This window comes from Scyliorhinus torazame, chromosome 16 (assembly GCF_047496885.1).
Source record: "Scyliorhinus torazame isolate Kashiwa2021f chromosome 16, sScyTor2.1, whole genome shotgun sequence".
In the NCBI taxonomy this organism is placed as follows: Eukaryota; Metazoa; Chordata; class Chondrichthyes; order Carcharhiniformes; family Scyliorhinidae; genus Scyliorhinus; species Scyliorhinus torazame.
Window position 1 is genome coordinate 198,288,005 of NC_092722.1, and position 22,074 is coordinate 198,310,078.

At 50.6% G+C, this 22,074-nt stretch overlaps 1 protein-coding gene across 2 annotated transcripts in view; it reads left to right on the plus strand.

Moving 5' to 3' along the window:
• The window catches only part of LOC140393375 (uncharacterized), a 288,449-nt gene that overhangs the window by 140,050 nt on the left and 126,325 nt on the right, over positions 1-22,074 (plus strand). For both annotated transcript variants that reach the window (XM_072479760.1, XM_072479759.1), the window contains exons 21-29: positions 814-831; positions 1,337-1,363; positions 4,434-4,478; positions 4,853-4,921; positions 7,438-7,482; positions 12,750-12,776; positions 13,707-13,760; positions 17,396-17,431; positions 17,575-17,610. In XM_072479760.1, the coding sequence (XP_072335861.1) occupies positions 814-831; positions 1,337-1,363; positions 4,434-4,478; positions 4,853-4,921; positions 7,438-7,482; positions 12,750-12,776; positions 13,707-13,760; positions 17,396-17,431; positions 17,575-17,610 (357 nt within the window). The remainder of the gene's footprint in view (positions 1-813; positions 832-1,336; positions 1,364-4,433; positions 4,479-4,852; positions 4,922-7,437; positions 7,483-12,749; positions 12,777-13,706; positions 13,761-17,395; positions 17,432-17,574; positions 17,611-22,074) is intronic.

The following is a 22,074-nucleotide window of genomic DNA, read 5'->3' on the forward strand; positions in this document are numbered from 1 at the left end:
AAATACATTCAGAATTCTCAGACGTGGAATCCTGATTGCGTGTAAATACCTCTCAGGGTTTCTTGTGTGTGAGAAAATATAAAAAGCATAATTTGTGAGGCCTCCCCTCCCTCCCAGCCACAGCAGAACTCTGCTGGACCTGACCCCTACCCAGCAGAACTCTGCTGGACCTGACCCCTCCCCAGCAGAACTCTGCTGGACCGGACCCCTCCCCAGCAGAACTCTGCTGGACCTGACCCCTACCCAGCAGAACTCTGCTGGACCTGACCCCTCCCCAGCAGAACTCTGCTGGACCGGACCCCTCCCCAGCAGAACTCTGCTGGACCTGACCCCTCCCCAGCAGAACTCTGCTGGACCTGACCCCTACCCAGCAGAACTCTGCTGGACCTGACCCCTCCCCAGCAGAACTCTGCTGGACCGGACCCCTCCCCAGCAGAACTCTGCTGGACCGGGCCCCTCCCCAACAGAACTCTGCTGGACCGGACCCCTCCCCAGCAGAACTCTGCTGGACCGGGCCCCTCCCCAGCAGAACTCTGCTGGACCGGGCCCCTCCCCAGCAGAACTCTGCTGGACCGGACCCCTCCCCAGCAGAACTCTGCTGGACCGGACCCCTCCCCAACAGAACTCTGCTGGACCGGACCCCTCCCCAACAGAACTCTGCTGGACCGGACCCCTCCCCAGCAGAACTCTGCTGGACCGGGCCCCTCCCCAGCAGAACTCTGCTGGACCGGGCCCCTCCCTCCCAGAGCTGTCAGCTGGTACTTTATTGGTGTTTTTAACAAAAATCTTTATATTCTATTATCTTTTGTACAGGTGTGCCAGGAATTAAAGGTGAGCCGAAAATTTTCAACAGTTTTCTTCTCTCCACCGTCCATTTTGCAGCTTTGTGTTCATTATTCCAATTATTCTGGCAGTTTCCCTCTAACTGACTTGCTCCCTCCTCTCTCTCTCTCTCTCTCAGTCTCATCTACCCACCATCATCCATAGCCTCAACTGCACCAACTCTGCATCTCTGATATCACTCAGACCCCCTCAATCATTGTCCGACCTGCCTCACTATTGAGAGAGAGGATCGAGTATCATCGTATTGAATAGCGAAGCAGGTTCGAAGGGCCGAATGGCCTGTGGCCTCTCCTAGTTTCTATGTTTCTATCTGTTTCTATGCTCCTTTGCCCTCGACAGTGCATTCCAGACCATCATACTCACCCTCTCTGCCTCTTTCTTCAACACTTTATTCTGATTTTTATTCTCCCTGAATCTCTCCCACTTTCTTTTCGTCTCTCACATCTCGGAAATTGTGATAATATTTTCTTTAATCTCTATTTTATTTTTTAAGGTGATCCAGGAAGTCCCGGAATGCCAGGTAACTTCAATTATTAATAATAATAATCTTTATTGTCACAAATAGGCTTACATTAAAACTGCAATGAAGTTACTGTGAAAAGCCCCTAGTCGCCACATTCCGGCACCTGTTCGGGTACACAGCGAGAATTCAGAATTTCCAATTCACCTAACAGCACATCTTTCGGGACTTGTGGGAGGAAACCGGAGCACCCGGAGGAAACCCACGCAGACACGGGGAGAACGTGCAGACTCCGCACAGACAGTGACCCAGGCTGGGTATCGAATCTGGGATCGGCGCTGTGAAGCAACAGTGCTAACCACTGTGCTACCAAATTTGTGTCTCAGCATCTCATACTCTTCCCATAATTCCCTTTTTTCTATAAATGAATATGTAAGAGCAGTGAACCCTCAGGAAGGTGACATCACAAATTAATCGGCTCAGTCTTTTCCAAAATCAACCCGTTACCCACCTTCTCCCCATATCCCCAATCCGCCTTCTCCCCATATCCCCAATCCGCCTTCTCCCCATATCCCCAATCCACCTTCTCCCCATATCCCCAATCCACCTTCTCCCCATATCCCCAATCCACCTTCTCCCCATATCCCCAATCCGCCTTCTCCCCATATCCCCAATCCGCCTTCTCCCCATATTCCTCAATCCCACCTTCTCCCCATATCCCTCAATCCCGCCTTCTCCCCATATCCCTCAATCCCGCCTTCTCCCCATATTCCTCAATCCCGCCTTCTCCCCATATTCCTCAATCCCACCTTCTCCCCATATCCCCAATCCGCCTTCTCCCCATATCCCTCAATCCTGCCTTCTCCCCATAGCCCCAATCCCGCCTTCTCCCCATATTCCTCAATCCCGCCTTCTCCCCATATCCCTCAATCCCGCCTTCTCCCCATATCCCCAATCTGCCTTCTCCCCATATTCCTCAATCCTGCCTTCTCCCCATATCCCTCAATCCCGCCTTCTCCCCATATCCCTCAATCCCACCTGCTCCCCATATTCCTCAATCCCGCCTTCTCCCCATATCCCTCAATCCCACCTTCTCCCCATATCCCTCAATCCCGCCTTTCCATTCATATTCCTCAATCCCGCCTTCTCCCCATATTCCTCAATCCCGCCTTCTCCCCATATCCCTCAATCCCGCCTTCTCCCCATATCCCTCAATCCCACCTTCTCCCCATATTCCTCAATCCCGCCTTCTCCCCATATCCCTCAATCCCGCCTTCTCCCCATATCCCTCAATCCCACCTTCTCCCCATATTCCTCAATCCCGCCTTCTCCCCATATCCCTCAATCTCACCTTCTCCCCATATTCCTCAATCCCGCCTTCTCCCCATATCCCTCAATCCCACCTTCTCCCCATATCCCCAATCCGCCTTCTCCCCATATCCCTCAATCTCACCTACTCCCCATATTCCTCAATCCCGCCTTCTCCCCATATCCCTCAATCCCACCTTCTCCCCATATCCCCAATCCGCCTTCTCCCCATATCCCTCAATCCCACCTTCTCCCCATATTCCTCAATCCCGCCTTCTCCCCATATCCCTCAATCCCGCCTTCTCCCCATATCCCTCAATCCGACCTTCTCCCCATATTCCTCAATCCCGCCTTCTCCCCATATCCCTCAATCTCACCTTCTCCCCATATTCCTCAATCCCGCCTTCTCCCCATATCCCTCAATCCCACCTTCTCCCCATATCCCCAATCCGCCTTCTCCCCATATCCCTCAATCCTGCCTTCTCCCCATATTCCTCAATCCTGCCTTCTCCCCATATCCCCAATCCACCTTCTCCCCATATCCCTCAATCCTGCCTTCTCCCCATATCCCCAATCCCGCCTTCTCCCCATATCCCTCAATCCCACCTTCTCCCCATATCCCCAATCCGCCTTCTCCCCATATCCCCAATCCCGCCTTCTCCCCATATTCCTGAATCCCGCCTTCTCCCCATATCCCCAATCCGCCTTCTCCCCATATCCCCAATCCGCCTTCTCCCCATATTCCTCAATCCCGCCTTCTCCCCATATCCCCAATCCGCCTTCTCCCCATATCCCCAATCCGCCTTCTCCCCATATCCCCAATCCTGCCTTCTCCCCATATCCCTCAATCCCACCTTCTCCCCATATCCCCAATCCGCCTTCTCCCCATATCCCCAATCCTGCCTTCTCCCCATATCCCCAATCCGCCTTCTCCCCATATCCCCAATCCGCCTTCTCCCCATATCCCCAATCCCGCCTTCTCCCCATATTCCTGAATCCCGCCTTCTCCCCATATCCCTCAATCTCACCTTCTCCCCATATCCCCAATCCGCCTTCTCCCCATATCCCCAATCCCGCCTTCTCCCCATATTCCTGAATCCCGCCTTCTCCCCATATCCGCAATCCGCCTTCTCCCCATATCCCCAATCCGCCTTCTCCCCATATCCCCAATCCTGCCTTCTCCCCATATCCCTCAATCCCACCTTCTCCCCATATCCCCAATCCGCCTTCTCCCCATATCCCCAATCCCGCCTTCTCCCCATATTCCTGAATCCCGCCTTCTCCCCATATCCCCAATCCGCCTTTTCCCCATATTCCTCAATCCCACCTTCTCCCCATATCCCCAATCCGCCTTCTCCCCATATTCCTCAATCCCGCCTTCTCCCCATATCCCCAATCCGCCTTCTCCCCATATCCCTCAATCCCACCTTCTCCCCATATCCCCAATCCTGCCTTCTCCCCATATCCCCAATCCGCCTTCTCCCCATATCCCCAATCCGCCTTCTCCCCATATCCCCAATCCGCCTTCTCCCCATATCCCCAATCCGCCTTCTCCCCATATCCCTCAATCCCGCCTTCTCCCCATATCCCCAATCCTGCCTTCTCCCCATATCCCCAATCCCGCCTTCTCCCCATATCCCCAATCCGCCTTCTCCCCATATCCCCAATCCGACTTCTCCCCTTATCCCCAATCCGCCTTCTCCACTGGCAGAAGGGTCAATGACCAGAGGAAACAAATGTGATATGATTGGCAAAATAACCAGAGATTAATTGTAAAATAACAGAAACTCATGTGATGATTTATTTTAATATTTCTTTACAGGTGTTCATGGTCTTCCCGGGCGAGAGGGTCAGCGAGGAAGTGCAGGTAAGGCCCAGTGGGGGAACAGGGGGAATTATTGACCAACAGAGGAATGTTGGTGGGGGTCAGGGGAGCTGGGGTTTATTGACCAATTGGGAGACAGAGGGTATAATTAATCCAGGGGGAAATGAGGTGTTATTAGCCAGTGTGAGGGGCGTGTGGGAGGACATGGAACCCAATGGAGGGACTGGTGAGTAGTTATTGACCAATGTGGAGACAGGGATTATTATTGATTAATTGGGGGTCAGCGGGTGTTATTAACCGGTGGGAGGGCAGGGGTTTTTAACTAATGGGGAACAGACAGGGAGGATAGGGAGGAGTTATTCACAAATGGGAACACAGAATCAATGAACATTAATCTATTTCTTGTTGAATTTCAGGTGAACACGGGGAGAAAGGCGCAAGAGGATCTCCAGGTGATTCTGGATCTTCAGCGAAAGGTGACAGAGGTAAATGAACGGTTCTGCTGACGGTGAATAATAAATTAGTTGTGCCCTAACAACCTTGATGGGTCCATGGTTAAGGCAATGGTCCAGTTTTCACAAAGGATGGTAACAGCTCTCTCTGTTTCAGACTTTACTGTTGACCTTAGAGAAAGGGGAATTCGAGTGAATGGCCTCTTCCTGGGCCTCAATGGCTCTCTGACTGTAGGACTGTGTGCCTGGCCTGTGTTCCTCTGCTGCACTGTCTCCTATTGGTTGGTGCACAGGACCAGAACGCCATGGGAATGGAGCGTTTACAGCCAATCTCTGCTCTGGATCACACCATGGATATGGGTGATTGGGCAACTCTTGTTTATACTTGTCAGTTTTGGAAGAATCGCCGTGTTGTTGAAGGATACGGAGGTGATCTCTCCGTGGGCCGTGGAGTCCGAACTCCCCCACTGAGGGGCTGAGGCCCAACAACGGGCTTGCTAATTCTTCGAGATAGAAGCCGACCCAGGAAGGAGCCGGTAATTTGCTTGAGTAGGAAATAAACTATCTTTAACTCTCCTTTTCGGGACTCCTCATGGACCACAATATTGGAGATGAGGATAAAACGGAACTACAGACGGCGCTGCTGGACATTCAGACTGCGGCAGCTCCTAAATGCAAAGGCGTAAGGTTTGCACTGTTTAAAAAATGCCGCTCTTTAGTCGACTTGACACGTTTGATACGAGTGTAGAAGACTGGGCTCGGTCTGCGGAACATTTGGGGAATTTCTCCAAGGCAAATGCAATGACGGGATGATCGCCAGAAGGTGATTCTTTTGACATCTGTGGGGCCCCCACTTTTAGCGCCATAAAGAGCCTAACTTACCCGGTGGCCACAGACCCCCTGTGGCCACAGACCCCCAAGACATTCGAGGGATTAGTGGCGCTTGTGATAAATCATTGCAACCCCAAGCCACTGGTCATTGTCCAGCGATACCGATTTAACACGGCCAGAGAACCCTGGGGGATTACGAAGTCTTACAGAGTTTTTATGGGCCATCCTTACCCGGGGCACTACGAGACCGCTTGTTTGAGGTGCAAACAACATGGCAACCCACAGGAAATTGCTGGCCGAGCCGTTCTGGACCTAAAAAAGGCCACTGAGTTCTTCCTCTCATCGGAGAGTGCAGAAAAAGAGTCCAGGAACGGCAAGGGGGTGTCAGGGATGGAGGTGAATAGCGTAGGATGCCCCACATTCTGACAACCAGGCCCATTGGTGAGGGCCGCTGGAACCAGTCAAGACACTTCCCCAGAATCAGGGGAGGAAGATCCATGGAGGTGCAGCACCTGTAGCTGGAGAACCGCAGAGACAGACAATGCCAGGTCAGCCAACAAGCACGTCGCCCTGGACGAGGGAGGTGCCCGCATAGAGCCAGGGCCCTCCACATAGAGCAGCCCATGAAGACGAGTGCATCCAATTTGCATCGCCGCTCCACAAGTTACCCCCATCAAGATCACTGTCCAGGTGAATGGTCCCTCACTCGAAATGGAGCTGGACACGTGGGCCGCAACCTCAGTGATATGACGACTGTCTTTTGAAAAGATCAGGATAGGAATGCAGCATTTCCGGGACTCCTGAGGCGAGTTAGGCAACCTACACGGGGGTGCCCCAGTTGCCTATGGAGACTGCCCTTGATAATAGTGTGGGGTCCTGGCCCAGGTTTGCATGGCTGTGATTGGCTACAGAGGCTCTGTTTGGACTGAAAGCGGATTTTCAGGATGGGCACTGGGGATTATACAAAATCCTGGGGAAGCACCTCGAAAGCTTCCAGGTAAAATCAAAGGTGCCGTGACCAAGATACACGTAAACCCTGAGGCCCAACCAAAGTATTTCAGGGCCCAGTTCCCTTCGCTTTGCTGACGAAGGTAGAGGATGAACTCAACCTCTGGAAATCCGGACGGTACAATTTACAGATTGGGCAGCGCCTGTAGTCCCTGTACTGAAACCAACTGCGGGCTCGTTAATTTCCCAAAATAAAAGCTGGTCCAGGAAGGATCCGGCATCTTGGGATGGTCCCGGCTGACACTTGGAATGTTGCTTAGTTACTGTATTTCCTCGCTATGAATCGGAAATAAACTATTTTTGATTCTCCTTTCGAGACTCCTCATTGACTACAATAAGAGAGAAAATTGCAATTGAAAAATAAGGAGAGCCTGTAGAACAAAGAACAAAGAACAATACAGCACAGGAACAGGCCCTTTGGCCCTCCAAGGCTGCGTCGATCACGTATCCTATCTAGACCAACCGCCTGTATCCTCTATACCCCGTCTGTTCATGTGCCTATCCAGATAAGAAATAAAAGAACAATCCCTGCCTTCCTTGAATTCAGTTGAACAGAATTTCCAATCCTCCTAGTTCAATTCAATTCCATTGGTAATGATTGTTTCTGCAGTTGGCAGGGGTCGGAGATCAAAGGTTAGGGTTAGGGATGTCATGTGATTTTGTATCATTACCTTTGCTCTGTTTAAGGGTTTGTCTGTCTGTCTTTTCAGGTGAGGCAGGTCAACCCGGACTTCCAGGTTTACCCGGAATGAAAGGTATGAGTGAGGAATTCGCCTCTGAGAGAGGCTGTCACCCTGTAACACAAAGCGACAATTAGTATCACAAATCTTGTTCACAATGTACACACTTACAAAGAGGATGGTAATAGAGAGTTGCAAAGGTTTCAGAAAGAGGTCACAAAACAGGAGAATAAAGAGGAACTACAAAATTAAGAAACATGAAAAGAAATAGTGATGTATTCTAAGGACACGCAATACATACCGAACTCACCATCCAACAGGGACAAAGCAGTAAAAATGGGGGAATAAGAATACTGATCCAAACTGTTTGTTCCTTCTGGGCAGCAAAGCCAGAGACGCTGAGGGATACACACGATAAACCCACAGGTGACACCAGCAAAATGGTAGAAATATTAAATAATTACCGTACCTCAATATTTCCTCATTTTCACAACATTTGAAACACTGTCACCCGTCTGGTCCATGAGAAAGTGGAGATAGATGCCCATGAGATGGTACAAAGGGCGGGATTCTCCCAGCCCCGCACCGGGCCGGACAATCCCCGCAACCGCGCCACACCACCCTGACGCCAGCACGCGATTCTCCTCGGAGCGGAGAATTGGCGCCGGTCACGGGCCACTCTACGCGGCCGGGCTGCCAATTCTCCGTGCCGGGTGGGCCGAGCGGCAGCTTAAAAAGGCAGAGTCCTGCCGGCGCCGTCCACACCTGGTCGCAGCCGGCGGGAACTCTGCGTGCAGGGTCGGGGGGGCCTGTGGGAGGGGGGCCCCGACCTGGGGGGTGCCTCCGATGGGGCCTGGCCCGCGATCGGGGCCCACCAATCGGCGGGTCGCCCTCTCGCTCCCCGGGCCTATTTTCCTACGTGACAGCCCCTGAACTCCCGCGCCATGTTGCGTCGGGGCCGGCACGTTGAGGGAGGCCACCGCGGGTTGGCACGGCATACAGCTCACGCCGGGATGGGAGGCTGGAGCGGCGTGAACCGCTCGAGCGCCGTGCTGGCCCCCTGTAGGGGCCAGAATCGGTACTCCCAGCGGCCCATACGACGGCGCTTCTGACAGCGTGGACCCTCTCCCGCCGAATGGGAGAATCCCGCCCAAAAACATTACAAAGATGGTACCAGAACTGAGTCAGGAACGATTGAACAGACTGGGACTCTTTTCCCTGAATTGTCGTAAAATCCCATCTGGTTCACTAATGCCCTTTAGGGATGGAAATCTGCTGTCCTTACCCGGTCTGGCCTACATGTGACTCCAGACCCACAGCAATGTGGTTGACTCTTAGCTGCCCCCTCCAGGGTAATTGGGATGGGCAATAAATGCTGACCCAGCCTGCGACGCCCATGTACAAATAAAAATGTTTTTTAAAATGAGATTGAGCCCCATGTCCCCCAAACGGAGAATCCAGACCTAAAGAAAATGTTTCAACTTGTGGGAGGGAGCAGAAAAACGTGTCCATAAATACAAGAGAGTCGCTGCTAAAACCAATCGGAAATTCAGGACAGTGTGGAACTCACACGCTATAAGGAGTAGTTGAGGCAAATAGTCTCGATACATTTATTAATCAAGAACCTATCTATCTCTGTCTTAAAGACACTCAGTGATTTGGCCTCCACAGCCTTCTGCGGCAAAGAGTTCCACAGATTCACCACCCTCTGGCTGAAGAAATTCCTCCTCATCTCTGTTTTAAAGGATCTTTCCTTTTGTCTGAGATTGTGTCCTCTGGTTCTAGTTTCTCCTACAAGTGGAAACATCCTCTCCACGTCCACTCTATCCAGGCCTCGCAGTATCTTGTACATGGAGCATTAACTGTGGCTGAATGGTCCGTACATTCTATGTCGCTGTCATTCAAACAGTAATATATTCCACTCAATACTCTAATCAGGATTATCCAATTAGATTGCGAACCTCTGTCATGAGCAGTTTCAAAATTAGTTTCCTCAGATCAATATAAGAGCTGGGAGCAGGAGTCGGCCATTCAGGCCCTCGAGCACACTCCGCTATTCAATGCGATCATGGCTGATTTCCTCTTGGGCTCAACTCCATTTCCCTCCCCGCTCTCCATAACCTTTCATCCCGTTACTAATTAAAAATCTATCTCCTCGAATTTGCTCAATGTCCCAGCATCCACCACACTCTGGGGGAGTGAAGTCCACAGATTCACCACCCATTGAGAGAAATAACTTTTCCTCATCTCTGTTTTAAATCTGCTGCCCCTTGTCCTAAAACTCTGACCTCTCGTTCTGGAATGTTCCACAAGAGGAAGCATCCGCTCCACGTCTACTTTATCCAGACCTTTCAGCATCTTGTATACCTCAATTAGATCGTCCCTCATTCCTATAAACTCCAGAGAGTATAGACTTAAACTGCTCAATCTCTCCTCATACGACAAACCTCTCATCTCTGGAATCAATCCAGTGAGCCTCCTCTGAGCTGCCTCCGATGCCACTACATCCTTCATCAACTAAGTGGACCGGAACTGTGCGCAGTACTCCAGGTGCGGTCTCACCCACACCTTGTACAGTTGCAGCAACACTTCCCTACTTTTATACTCTGTCCCTTTAGCTATAAAGGCAAATATTCCATTTGCCTTCCTTATTACCTGCTGTACCTGCATACTAGCTTTCTGCGATTCGTGCATGAGGAGACCCAGATCTCTCTGCACCGAGGCGATCTGAAGCTCCTCCCCATTTAGATAACAAGCTGCCTTTCCATTATTCTGACCAAAATGGATAACCGCGCACTTCTCCATGTTAAACTCCATCTGCCACATTTTGGCCCACTCAACTAATCTATCAATTTGTAAATTTCTTATTTCCTCATTGTAACTTACTGTCCCACCTATGTTTGTTGCATTTGTAAATTTGGTTCTAGAACCACAGGGCGGGAAGTGGGCCTGGGCAGGGTGCTCTTCTGGAAGTTTGGCTGGATGGCATCTTCCTGCACTGTACGCATCTGACGATTCTATCACAGATGTTAAACTAACTGGTCTGTAATTTCCTACATTCTGCCTCCCTCCCTTTTTGAATAAGGGCGTTCCATTAGCATTTTTCTAAACAACTGGAACCTTTCCCACATCCAGGGAATTTTGGAATATTATAACCAATGGATCCGCTATCTGCGCTGCCACTTCCTTTAACATCCTGACATGTCAACCATCAGGCCCTGGGGAACTGTCTGCCTTCAATCCCAATAGTTTATTCAGTACTTTCCCCCTATTGATGACGATTGTTCTAAGTTACTGCCTTTCTATTACCTCTGCATTACCTGTTACTATTGGGACGGTATTAATGTCCTTCACCGTCAAAACTAAGGCAAAATATTGATTTAGCATCTTCGCCATTAACTCCCTGGTCCCATCCGCCAAGGGACCAACATTTGCTTTCAGCTACTGACCTCCCTTTTATAAACTTAGAGAATAATTTGCTATCGTTTTTGATATTTTACACTAGTTTTCTTTCGTTATTTACGTTTGCCTTTTTATTAATTTTTTAGTAACCCTTTGTTAGACCATAAGACCATAAGACATAGGAGTGGAAGTAAGGCCATTCGGCCCATCGAGTCCACTCCACCATTCAATCATGGCTGATTTCAACTCCATTTACCCGCTCTCTCTCCATAGCCCTTAATTCCTCGAGAAATCAAGACTTTATCAACTTCTGTCTTAAAGACACTCAACGTCCCGGCCTCCACCGCCCTCTGTGGCAATGAATTCCACAGACCCACCACTCTCTGGCTGAAGAAATTTCTCCTCATCTCTGTTCTAAAGTGACTCCCTTTTATTCTAAGGCTGTGCCCCCGGGTCCTAGTCTCCCCTGCTAATGGAAACAACTTCCCTACGTCCACCCTATCTAAGCCATTCATTATCTTGTAAGTTTCTATTAGATCTCCCCTCAACCTCCTAAACTCCAATGAATACAATCCCAGGATCCTCAGACGTTCATCGTATGTTAGGCCTACCATTCCTGGGATCATCCGTGTGAATCTCCGCTGGACCCGCTCCAGTGCCAGTATGTCCTTCCTGAGGTGTGGGGCCCAAAATTGCTCACAGTATTCTAAATGGGGCCTAACTAGTGCTTTATAAAGCTTCAGAAGTACATCCCTGCTTTCATATTCCAAGCCTCTTGAGATAAATGACAACATTGCATTTGCTTTCTTAATTACGGACTCAACCTGCAAGTTTACCTTTAGAGAATCCTGGACTAGGACTCCCAAGTCCCTTTGCACTTCAGCATTATGAATTTTGTCACTGTTTAGAAAATAGTCCATGCCTCTATTCTTTTTTCCAAAGTGCAAGACCTTGCACTTGCCCACGTTGAATTTCATCAGCCATTTCTTGGACCACTCTCCTAAACTGTCTAAATCTTTCTGCAGCCTCCCCACCTCCTCCATACTACCTGCCCCTCCACCTATCTTTGTATCATCGGCAAACTTAGCCAGAATGCCCCCAGTCCTGTCATCTAGATCGTTAATATATAAAGAGAACAGCTGTGGCCCCAACACTGAACCCTGCGGGACACCACTCGTCACCGGTTGCCATTCCGAAAAATAACCTTTTATCCCGACTCTCTGCCTTTTGCCTGACAGCCAATCGTCAATCCATGTTAGTACCTTGCCTCGAATACCATGGGCCTTTTGGAAGTCAAGATAGATAACATCCATTGGCTCTCCTTGATCTAACCTATTTGTTATCTCTTCAAAGAACTCTAACAGGTTTGTCAGGCACGACCTCCCCTTACTAAATCCATGCTGACTTGTCCTAATCCGACCCTGCACTTCCAAGAATTTAGAAATCTCATCCTTAACAATGGATTCTAGAATCTTGCCAACAACCGAGGTTAGGCTAATTGGCCTATAATTTTCCATCTTTTTCCTTGTTCCCTTCTTGAACAGGGGGGTTACAACAGCGATTTTCCAATCCTCTGGGACTTTCCCTGACTCCAGTGACTTTTGAAAGATCATAACTAACGCCTCCACTATTTCTTCAGCTATCTCCTTTAGAACGCTAGGATGTAGCCCATCTGGGCCCGGAGATTTATCAATTTTTAGACCTCTTAGTTTCTCTAGTTTCTGTTGATCTTACAAGTTTCCCAATCTGCCAGTCTGCCGCTGAGCTTTGCAATGTTGTATGCCTTTGTTTTTGTCTCTGTTATCTTTAACGTCCTTGCTCAGCCTTGGATGTTTCTCCTCCCTCTTACATTCTTTTTTTCCCCTGGAATGTATATTAGTTTCTTCAATGTGTCTGTCTCGGACGCAGTCTGACCAATCCACCTTCTGTATTGTTCACAGGTGCGATTGGAATGCATGGTTCTCAAGGTAATGTTTAATTCTTTAGTAAGATGTTGTAGTAACAACACCAACTCTCCTCTCACTTGATACGACTTCCCCCGATGTGGTACTGAGGCAGACAGTGTAACACACAATGTAGCAAAGCATCTGCCACCATTGACAAAGTCCCACAGTTGCTACCATTTTTAGAATAGGCTTTAAGCGGCCTGTTGATTAAAATTGAATGATTTTCTTGGTGTGTAATCAGTGCGCTGTCAAATTAAGTTCTTTCTTACTTATGTGAGGAAGTTCAGAGATCAGAGAATTTACAGTGCAGAAGGAGGCCATTCGGCCCATCGAGTCTGCACCGGCTCTTGGAAAGAGCACCCTACCCAAGGTCCACACCTCCACCCTATCCCCATAACCCAGTAACCCCACCCAACACTAAGGGCAATTTTGGACATTAAGCAATTTATCATGGCCAATCCACCTAACCCGCACATCTTTGGACTGTGGGAGGAAACCGGAGCACCCGGAGGAAACCCACGCACACACTGGGAGGATGTGCAGACTCCGCACAGACAGTGACCCAAGCCGGAATCGAACCTGGGACCCTGGAGCTGTGAAGCAATTATGCTATCCACAATGCAACCGTTTAATGTTGACAGCCCCACGCCATTTTCTGTTCCCTGCGACATGGATCATCCCATAGGGGCAGGAACTGACCACCTACCAACAGTAGGTGTAGGTCAAAGAAGTGACTCGATTAGCAGAGAAACCTGTGCCTCCACCATTGAGTCTTAACGTCAGCCTCTCACCTTGCGGTGTCTGAGCAGGAATCGCACCCCCTACCACTGCATGGAACCCGTGTGTCCCAGCAACTGAGGAGCTTGAGAAGTGAACCTGGCAGGAGAAGAATGTGAGGGGAAATTAGTTGTAATTTCTGATTACTAATGCAGCATTGTTACTTTTCTCTAGGTCCTCCGGGATCATCAGGGTTCAAAGGAGATTCTGGCTCTCCAGGGCCTAAAGGTATGTTCCCAGGAAGGTCTAACCACACATTTTAGTCAATCAGATGAGAGGCATTTTTTAACAAACAAAGGTCAGAGGTGAACAATCACAAGGTAGAATATTGCTTGATGGGAAATATCTTCTATTTCATGAAAAGACTGGTAGCTGAATGTTCCGAACACAATTCCTCCAGACCATTGGGTTGTCAATATCCACCACATCCAATTCATCATCTGAGAGGCCTTGTGTGTAAATAACTCACACATCTTTGATCGTGCCAAATGCACGAACGAATAGTCCCATGCCTCAAATCCTTTAAGAGTTTGCTTACTTAATTTATACAACCAAACCCAACCCAGACAGAGCAGCAAAACTCCGTTCAACCTCCCCTAATCCAAGTGGCACCCACTGAGCCCAAATAAATTGGACAAATCAAACTTAAAATCTCCCAGTTTAACAGCCTAACAGAGCTCAACATAATTCAGCTCATCCCAAACCAATATCAGTCCATTTTCCCCATACTGCCATTATTAAATTTAGACCATTATTCAGCAGAGTAACACCTCAGTTCACTGGAGCATTACTGAACCTCCACGAATGAGCAGGAAAACTGATGCCCTCTGTCTTTATAGTGAGTGTGCTCTAACTGGTGATTGGCTGCGGTGTTGTGTGCGTTGATTGGTCTTGCTGTGTGTCCAAAGATGTGCAGGTTAGGTGGATTGGCCATGATAAATTGCCCTTTGTGTCCAAAATTGCCCTTAGTGTTGGGTGGGGTTGCTGGGTTATGGGGATAGGGTGGAGGTGTTGACCTTGGGTAGGGTGCTCTTTCCAAGAGCCGGTGCAGACTCGATGGGCCGAGTGGCCCCCTTCTGCACTGTAAATTCTATGATATTCTATGATAAAGGCACATCACTCAGAGGATCACAGGTCAACAGGCGACATCCCAACAGAACACAACTCCGTACATTCCAATACAGCACAATTCCGTGAAGCCCAATGTCTCTCAAAATAATTCACATGCATTCATTGCAACACCATTGCATCAACATTCAGTGAAGCTAAAACTTTATAAAACATCTGTTAGACCCCAGCTGCAGTATTGTGCTTAATCCTGGGCCCCGCACTCTGGGAGGATGTCAGGGCCTTTAACTGGAGAAGGTGCGGAGCGAGATTTATTAGAATGGGACTAGTGATGAGGGACTTCAGTTATGGAGAGATTGGAGAAACAGGGATTGATCTCATTAGAGCAGAGAAGGTGGACAGGAGGGGGGATTAATTTTAACAGCCCTGATTTCTCCACTCACCACCTGACCATGCACAGAAGAGTATTTTTGATTTTTGAGTCCCCCTTGAGAAATGATGGCATATTTCCCAAACGCTCAGTTTTAGTGTCATCCAATTCTCTATGAATAACTCCACAGTAAACGATAGGATAAACTCAGAAGGTTAGTTTATTTCACACACTCAGACTTGAGAGGAGGATAACAACATGGCCTCCTTCTGGCTGATTGCCAGAAGAGTGGGGTGTTGTAAGGGGGCTTTGCCCTCTTTAGGGGACTCAGGTTCAGGGTCTGGCTCGGATGCTTGCACAACTGGAGAGTTCCAGCTTCAGTTGCTAAGTGCTTTGGGTTAGCACGGCAACAGGCGGGCAAGCCCACTCCCGAACTTGGACAGACTTCCTGTGCTCAGATGATAGGAAAATGGCCTTCTGGCCGGGCCACTCCCAATCCGTACCAGGTAGGGCTACAGAGCTGTAGTGTGGGAGGTTGTTATGGATCATTTTAAATATAGTGACTAACTGTCCATTCTACGTTACGTGGGGTGAGTATAAGCCCATTCTGGGAAGGTCCCTCTGTTGGTCAGTTATGTAGTAGTGTTGTGTCATTTGGGATACTACTGCCACCTGGTGGAGGGTCAGCTCTCACTGCACCTCCTGGTGGCCCTTCAATAATATGAGACATCATCCTCACTCTGTCTCGGTCAATTTGGTAACTTCCCTGGTCCAATGGCTTCCCAGCTGCAGTCCTTGGCTTTGTAGAGGGCACTCTTCTAACTTGCTCCATGGCCCTTGAACACTTCTGCCCTCAAGTGTAAGTGGAGTTACGTGCCTTTATGGCTGTTCAACTGAGTGAGGCATCTCACTTCCAGTCCACCCATCTGTTTGGGGATTCCTTTTGTACCTATTTAATGTGGAAAAGAAGATTTCTGCCAGCCTTTTTTCAGGAAAGTCCTGAACCTTTTCCTTTCCAGGTCAATAACCTGCCTTCCTTCGGGCCCTTTGGTTATGTGGGGCATCTCCCTCACCATTTATTCTCCTGCTTTATGACTTCTTTGGTCCCTAATTAATTCTGGAATGCTCTGTGAATCTATTTTAGTTTCTAGTGGCCTTTCCTGGACTACTTTGAACTTTACTGGCCTGACTCTGGCCACGCAACATTCGAGCAACTCTCACTCGAGGGTCATGGGTGTGTTGGCCAGGTGGTATTATCACTGGAGTAATCCAGAGACCCAGGGTCATGCTCTGGGGACCTGGGTTCAAATCCACCAGGGCAGATGGTAAAATTTGAATTCAATTTTTAGAAATCTAGAATTAAAATTCTAAAGCTGACCATGAAACCATTGTCGATTGTCGTAGAAACCCATCTGGTTCACTAATGTTGTTTGCAAAGAACAAAGAAAAGTACAGCCCAGGAACAGGCCCTTCGGCCCTCCAAGCCCGTGCCGACCATGCTGCCCGACTAAACTACAATCTTCTACACTTCCTGGGCCCGTATCCCTCTATTCCCATCCTATTCATGTATTTGTCAAGATGCCCCTTAAATGTCCCTATCGTCCCTGCTTCCACCACCTCCTCCGGTAGCGAGTTCCAGGCACCCACTACCCTCTGTGGAAAAAAAATATCCCTCGCACATCTCCTCTAAAGTTGACCCCTCGCACTTTAAAACAATTTCCCCTAGTAATTGACTCTTCCACCCTGGGGAAAGCTTCTGACTGTCTTTAGGGAAAGAAATCTGACACTTTACCCGGCCTGGCCTACATGTGACTCCAGACCCACGGCAATGTGGTTGACGGTGAAAGGCCCGGGCAATCCACTCAGTTGTATCCAACCACGACACAGGAACAAAAAGGAATGAAACCGGACGGACCACCCGCATCGACCCAGGCACCGGAAACAACAACAGCAAACCCAGCTCTGCCGACCCTGCAACGTCCTCCTCACTAACATCTGGGGGCTCGTGCCAACATTGGGAGAGCTTCTCACAGACTGGTCAAACAACAGCCTGACATAGTCACAGAATCATACCTCACAGACAATGTCCCAGACACCACTATCACCATTCCTGGGTATGACTTGTCTCATGCAAAGGAATTGGATCAAGATTTGAAAAGAGACAAACCTGCTTGGCTATGGGAGGAAGGGGGGGGAAATGGAACTAATTGAATAGTTTGTTCAAAGAATGGCCTTCTTCTGTGCTGTAATATTGTGTGATTACACAGGTCAATGCATCACATGGCTACCATGGCTGCCTCAATGTAGCTGTTATTGACAGTCCCTTTGTTTCTCAGCTTCCCGTGTAGTTCATTACAGAATGAGTCTTGTTTTTGTGGAGTGTTTGCAGCACTCCCTGACATTGTTAACATCCTCTTTCCTCCAGGTGATCGAGGTTTGAGTGGTATTCCCGGAGTTAAAGGTACGGAGTTTGATTTAACGTTACAGCAATTTCCATTTTCTCAGTGACTGTATTGAAGGTGATTTTAGTTTGATGTGTAAACCTCAGCTCTATGTTCTTCATTAGTTTAGTTTTGTAACTATTCCCTCATGTTTAAATTTCAGGTGATACTGGAGAGCGAGGTTCTCGTGGATTACACGGTAAGTAACCTTTTTCCAGGAACATAATGATGGACAAAAAGTATTGAGCTCAGTGATGTCACTTGCCCACAAGTGTTGCCAAGCAGCAATTACATTTTGATGATGTTTCAGTGAATGTCTCAAGGGAGTATTGAACTTTAGGTCTGACAACCAGTTTTCTATCCAACTAATCATAGAATCCCTACAGTGCAGAAGGAGGCCATTCAGCCCATTGAGTCTGCACCTATCCTCTGAAAGAGAACACTACTTGGGCCCACTCCCCCACCCAATCTCTGTAGCCCCACCTAACTTGCACATCTTTGGACTGTGGGAGGAAACCGGAGCACCCGGAGGAAACCCACGCACACACGGGGAGAACGTGCAGACTCCGCACAGACAGCGACCCCAGGCCAGAATTGAACCCGGGTCCCTGGCGCTGTGAGGCAGCAGTGCTAACCTCTGTTCCACCGGGCTGCTCTCGCTATTGGTTGCTTGGTGCCTTGTTCTGCTGGTGCATCACCTCCCAGCCACTTGAAAAGTAAATAAACTCTGCTACTCGAGCGGATGATTACTGACTGTCAAACGGTCTCAAAACATCTCCAATCATTTTATAAATAATAACTGAAAGGATACAAAGACATTTGAAAAAAATGATGTGATTTATCTGTGAGTGCTCTGTGACCCAGTGAGTTCTTTTGGTCTGCGTTTACTCACAGCAAGGCCCAGGACCGAAAACGTTCCAGCCGGGATTCCACGACTATATGGGGGAGTTTCGTCAATGACTCTCCGATCAACACTCGCTCGCTGGCTGCTCTGAGGGGGTGTTGGAGGCCCGCCTGACAATCTGGATTCTCTCCCCAGTACCAGGTGGCCCCAGCAGCATAACCTTGATCATAAACTCAGAGCAGGAAGAGTGGCGAGCATGCGGTTTAACGGACACGTGCGCCCAGCACGCCGGTTAAATTGTGAGAAAGGCCAAAATTGGGATCCGCGCCAGGCACGCTTCGGTTGCCTATCTAACCGGCCCACTCCCGGTGGAAGATTCCGGATCCCTTCCCAAACATGGCACGAAGATCATTGACACCAATTAAGACCAATTTACATCTCATTAACGAGATGGAAGTCCAATCTAATGGCCTCCCGGGAACTAATCGGCTCCCCAGCTCGAGACCATGTGGATGTCGTTTAGCATTCCTATTTAAACACAGGAATCTGACGCAATGGGAGCTGAGGAGCCATTTCCATTCCCGGCAAGCAGCCCAGGGGCACTGGAGCTGCTACCCCAGTGTTGGTGGGGGGGGGGGGGAGGTGGCAGAGGGTGTGGGGGCTCCCCCAGGTGTGATGGGCCTGAACACGGGTCTGTACATCACAGGTCAGTGGTCGCCCCTGGGCTGGGGGGGGGCGTAAGGGGCTTAGCGTGTGTGGGGCATAAAATCATCCTTCAATATTGTGTATACACATAACCGGGGCAAGTACAGCTGCAGCCTGCCTGACACACCAAACACTTCCGGAACAGAGCCCTGTCCGTGGTTCTATGCTGAAGGTCGCTTTAACTCCCTTTGACTGTGAACAGCCTCCAGCTGCACAGCTGAAGGCTATTGCAAATAAGGAATTGGCCTTGTTAGTTATGACAGTGGGTCACGATACAAGGCAGGAGAATGAGGATCACTCGCTGGGATTTATCACTCAGTTTATGCCAAATAATCAAACACTCAGAGCTGGGCTTCAGTACTGGGGCCATCCTCCCGACCAAAGGGTGAGTGTGAGGGTCAGGGAGGACACCTGAGCACAGACTCTCTAATGTTCCTGGGGAGGTCTGGGGTCGCGGGGCTCCTGCTACAGTCAGAGGTAAATGTGCCGAGCGAGGTTTTCCAGCACAACTGGCCTCTGATTGGCACTCTGAGAGAAGGCGGGACACAAAGGTGTGGGCGAGACCTGGGGATTTGGGGGTCCTGGGGTAGAAGCCAAACTGATTGTTGGTCTCTCTCCTTCAATTCAAAGAGACCTTGGCGGAGACCAGATACAATGAGGTCCATGTAGCCACCTGGGGCATCAGACCGCCCACAATGCGGTTCCCATGCCTGGACCACTCTGGTGGTGCCCTGCAGTACACCCCGCAGGGGGTCTCCCGCTTTGTGCCCCCAAACCTGGCACAGCAGCGGGGCGACATGCCAGAGGAGGAGGAGGAGGGACAGCAGCCTCGTCTGAGGAGGATGAGCCGGGGCCAGACCCGGGAGGGCTGGAGGACGAGCCTCGGAAAACCAGCGGGAGCAGCCGGAGACCGGAGGAAAAGGAGGCCCTCACCCTCGCCCACTTCCCATAGGGCGAGACTTTGTCTGTCAGCTCACACCCTTCCCCTTCTCCCCCCCACCCCTCCCCCGCCCCACCATTCACCCCTCCCCCGCCCCCCCATTCACCCCTCCCCGCCCCCCCCATTCACCCCTCCCCCATTGACCTTCCCCACTGCCTCCCCCCGCCTTCCCACCCATTCCCCATGCCTGTGCCGGCACTGTCAGAGGGTCAGTATACAAGGCAGGAGAAGTTTCACAGAGTTTCATAGTTTCATAGAATTTACAGTGCAGAAGGAGGCCATTCGGCCCATCGAGTCTGCACCGGCTCTTGGAAAGAGCACCCTACCCAAGGTCCACACCTCCACCCCATCCCCATAACCCAGTAACCCCACCCAACCAACACTAAGGGCAATTTTGGACACTAAGGGCAATTTATCATGGCCAATCCACCTAACCCGCACATCTTTGGACTGTGGGAGGAAACCGGAGCACCCGGAGGAAACCCACGCACACACGGGGAGGATGTGCAGACTCCGCACAGACAGTGACCCAAGCCGGAATCGAACCTGGGACCCTGGAGCTGTGAAGCAATTGTGCTAACCACAATGCTACCATGCTGCCCGAGTGAGGATCTCTCGCTGTGAGGAAAGCTCTGGAGCTCCTCAGTTTGTGTCAAAGTCTGACTCCTGTGTGGACAGAGCGCTCACACCCATCCACTGAACGGGGTCTGCATCGGGGGCGTTTGATCATCGATCACTGTGCCCGGGGGGGAAGGTGGGGGGGGGGGGGGGAGCGGAGGATAACAGGGGGCCCATGGTGCAGAATAACGTGACGGAGGCTTCACATTTACCAGTTGTAACATGGTTAATGGTGAACATTTGCAACTTCATTGCCTGTAGCTGCTGGTAGTGGCCACTCAGTGATCCTCAATCTTCTTGATCTTACGGGGTGTAGTGTTGCGGAGTGTCCCACGATGTACATCAGAGGTGGAGGCAGCGTGCTGCTTTTTGCGCCCTGTGGCCTTTGATGCTCTTAGCGGACGTCCTGTGGAGGACCTGGAGCCAGATGGCCCAGGCAGACGTACCGGTATCACTGGCATCGTTGTGCCGTCCTGTCCGCTGACCTTGAGACACGCCAGTGTCAGGAGGGGGGATTCGGAAGTACTGGGGACCACCATCGTCTCCCTGGTGACAGGCCCCAAGTCTGCCTGCAGTGTTCCTCCTCCCACACGGTGCCCTTAGGGCAATGGGGGTGTCCACGGGACGGAGGGGCAGATGGATCATCTGGCTCACCCAGTCCTGGTGGCTCCCCATTGTCTCACCATGATGGTAGCACCCTCAGCGATACTCCTCAGTCACTGGGCCACGCTCTGCAGTACCTCAGCAATGTCCACCTGTGTCTGGGACATGTCCTTCAGCGACTGGGGCATGATGTCGAGGCCCTCAGTCATGGTCGTCACAGACTGAGCCACGCCCTGGACCCCACCACTCAAGTTGCGAACGTCATGCTCCAGGGTCTCCACTGCGGACACCACCCAGCAGTGTTGGCCTCGGTGGCCTTTGGGACTCCTCCACTCGGCTGTGCACTCGCTGGAATGTCGCTGGCGTCCCCTCCTGATTCTCACAGCCGTGTCCCAGCGCCTGTCTCAGCTCCGCGGTAACCCTGTGCAGAGGCACAGCATCTGGCTGGGACCCGGCTGTGTCCTGGGATCCAGCAGCCCTCCAGCCGCTGACTCCTGTGGGGGTTCCTGCCTCCACCAGATGTGCATCAGCAGCTGTGCGGTGCTCACCGGATTGTGCCCCAGAAGCCTGTCCATTACTGTCACCCACCGGGGTGTGTGTCTCCGCTGGTGGAGCCGTGACATCTCGCTGGTCTCCCCGGAGCTCTCCTCCGCGGTGGTCTCTTGGGTGGGGGGGGGCGGCTACTCCGAATGGCCCGGCCTCACCAGGTGGAGATCCTGTGGGAATGGACATGTGGTCAGTGAGAGGGAGGGATCCGTTTGTCTGACATGAACAACTCACTTGTGACAGGTCATCAGGGTGAAGGGTCAGTGGATCCCCACCTCTGTGACGCAGGTCAACCTCGCTGTCGGTGACTGCTCTCTCCTCGGGCAACCCCGAGATCGCCAGGGCCCGTTCCTCATAGGGGTGAGGACTCGGATATCTGGTACTCTGCCTCCCATCTGGGCCTTTTC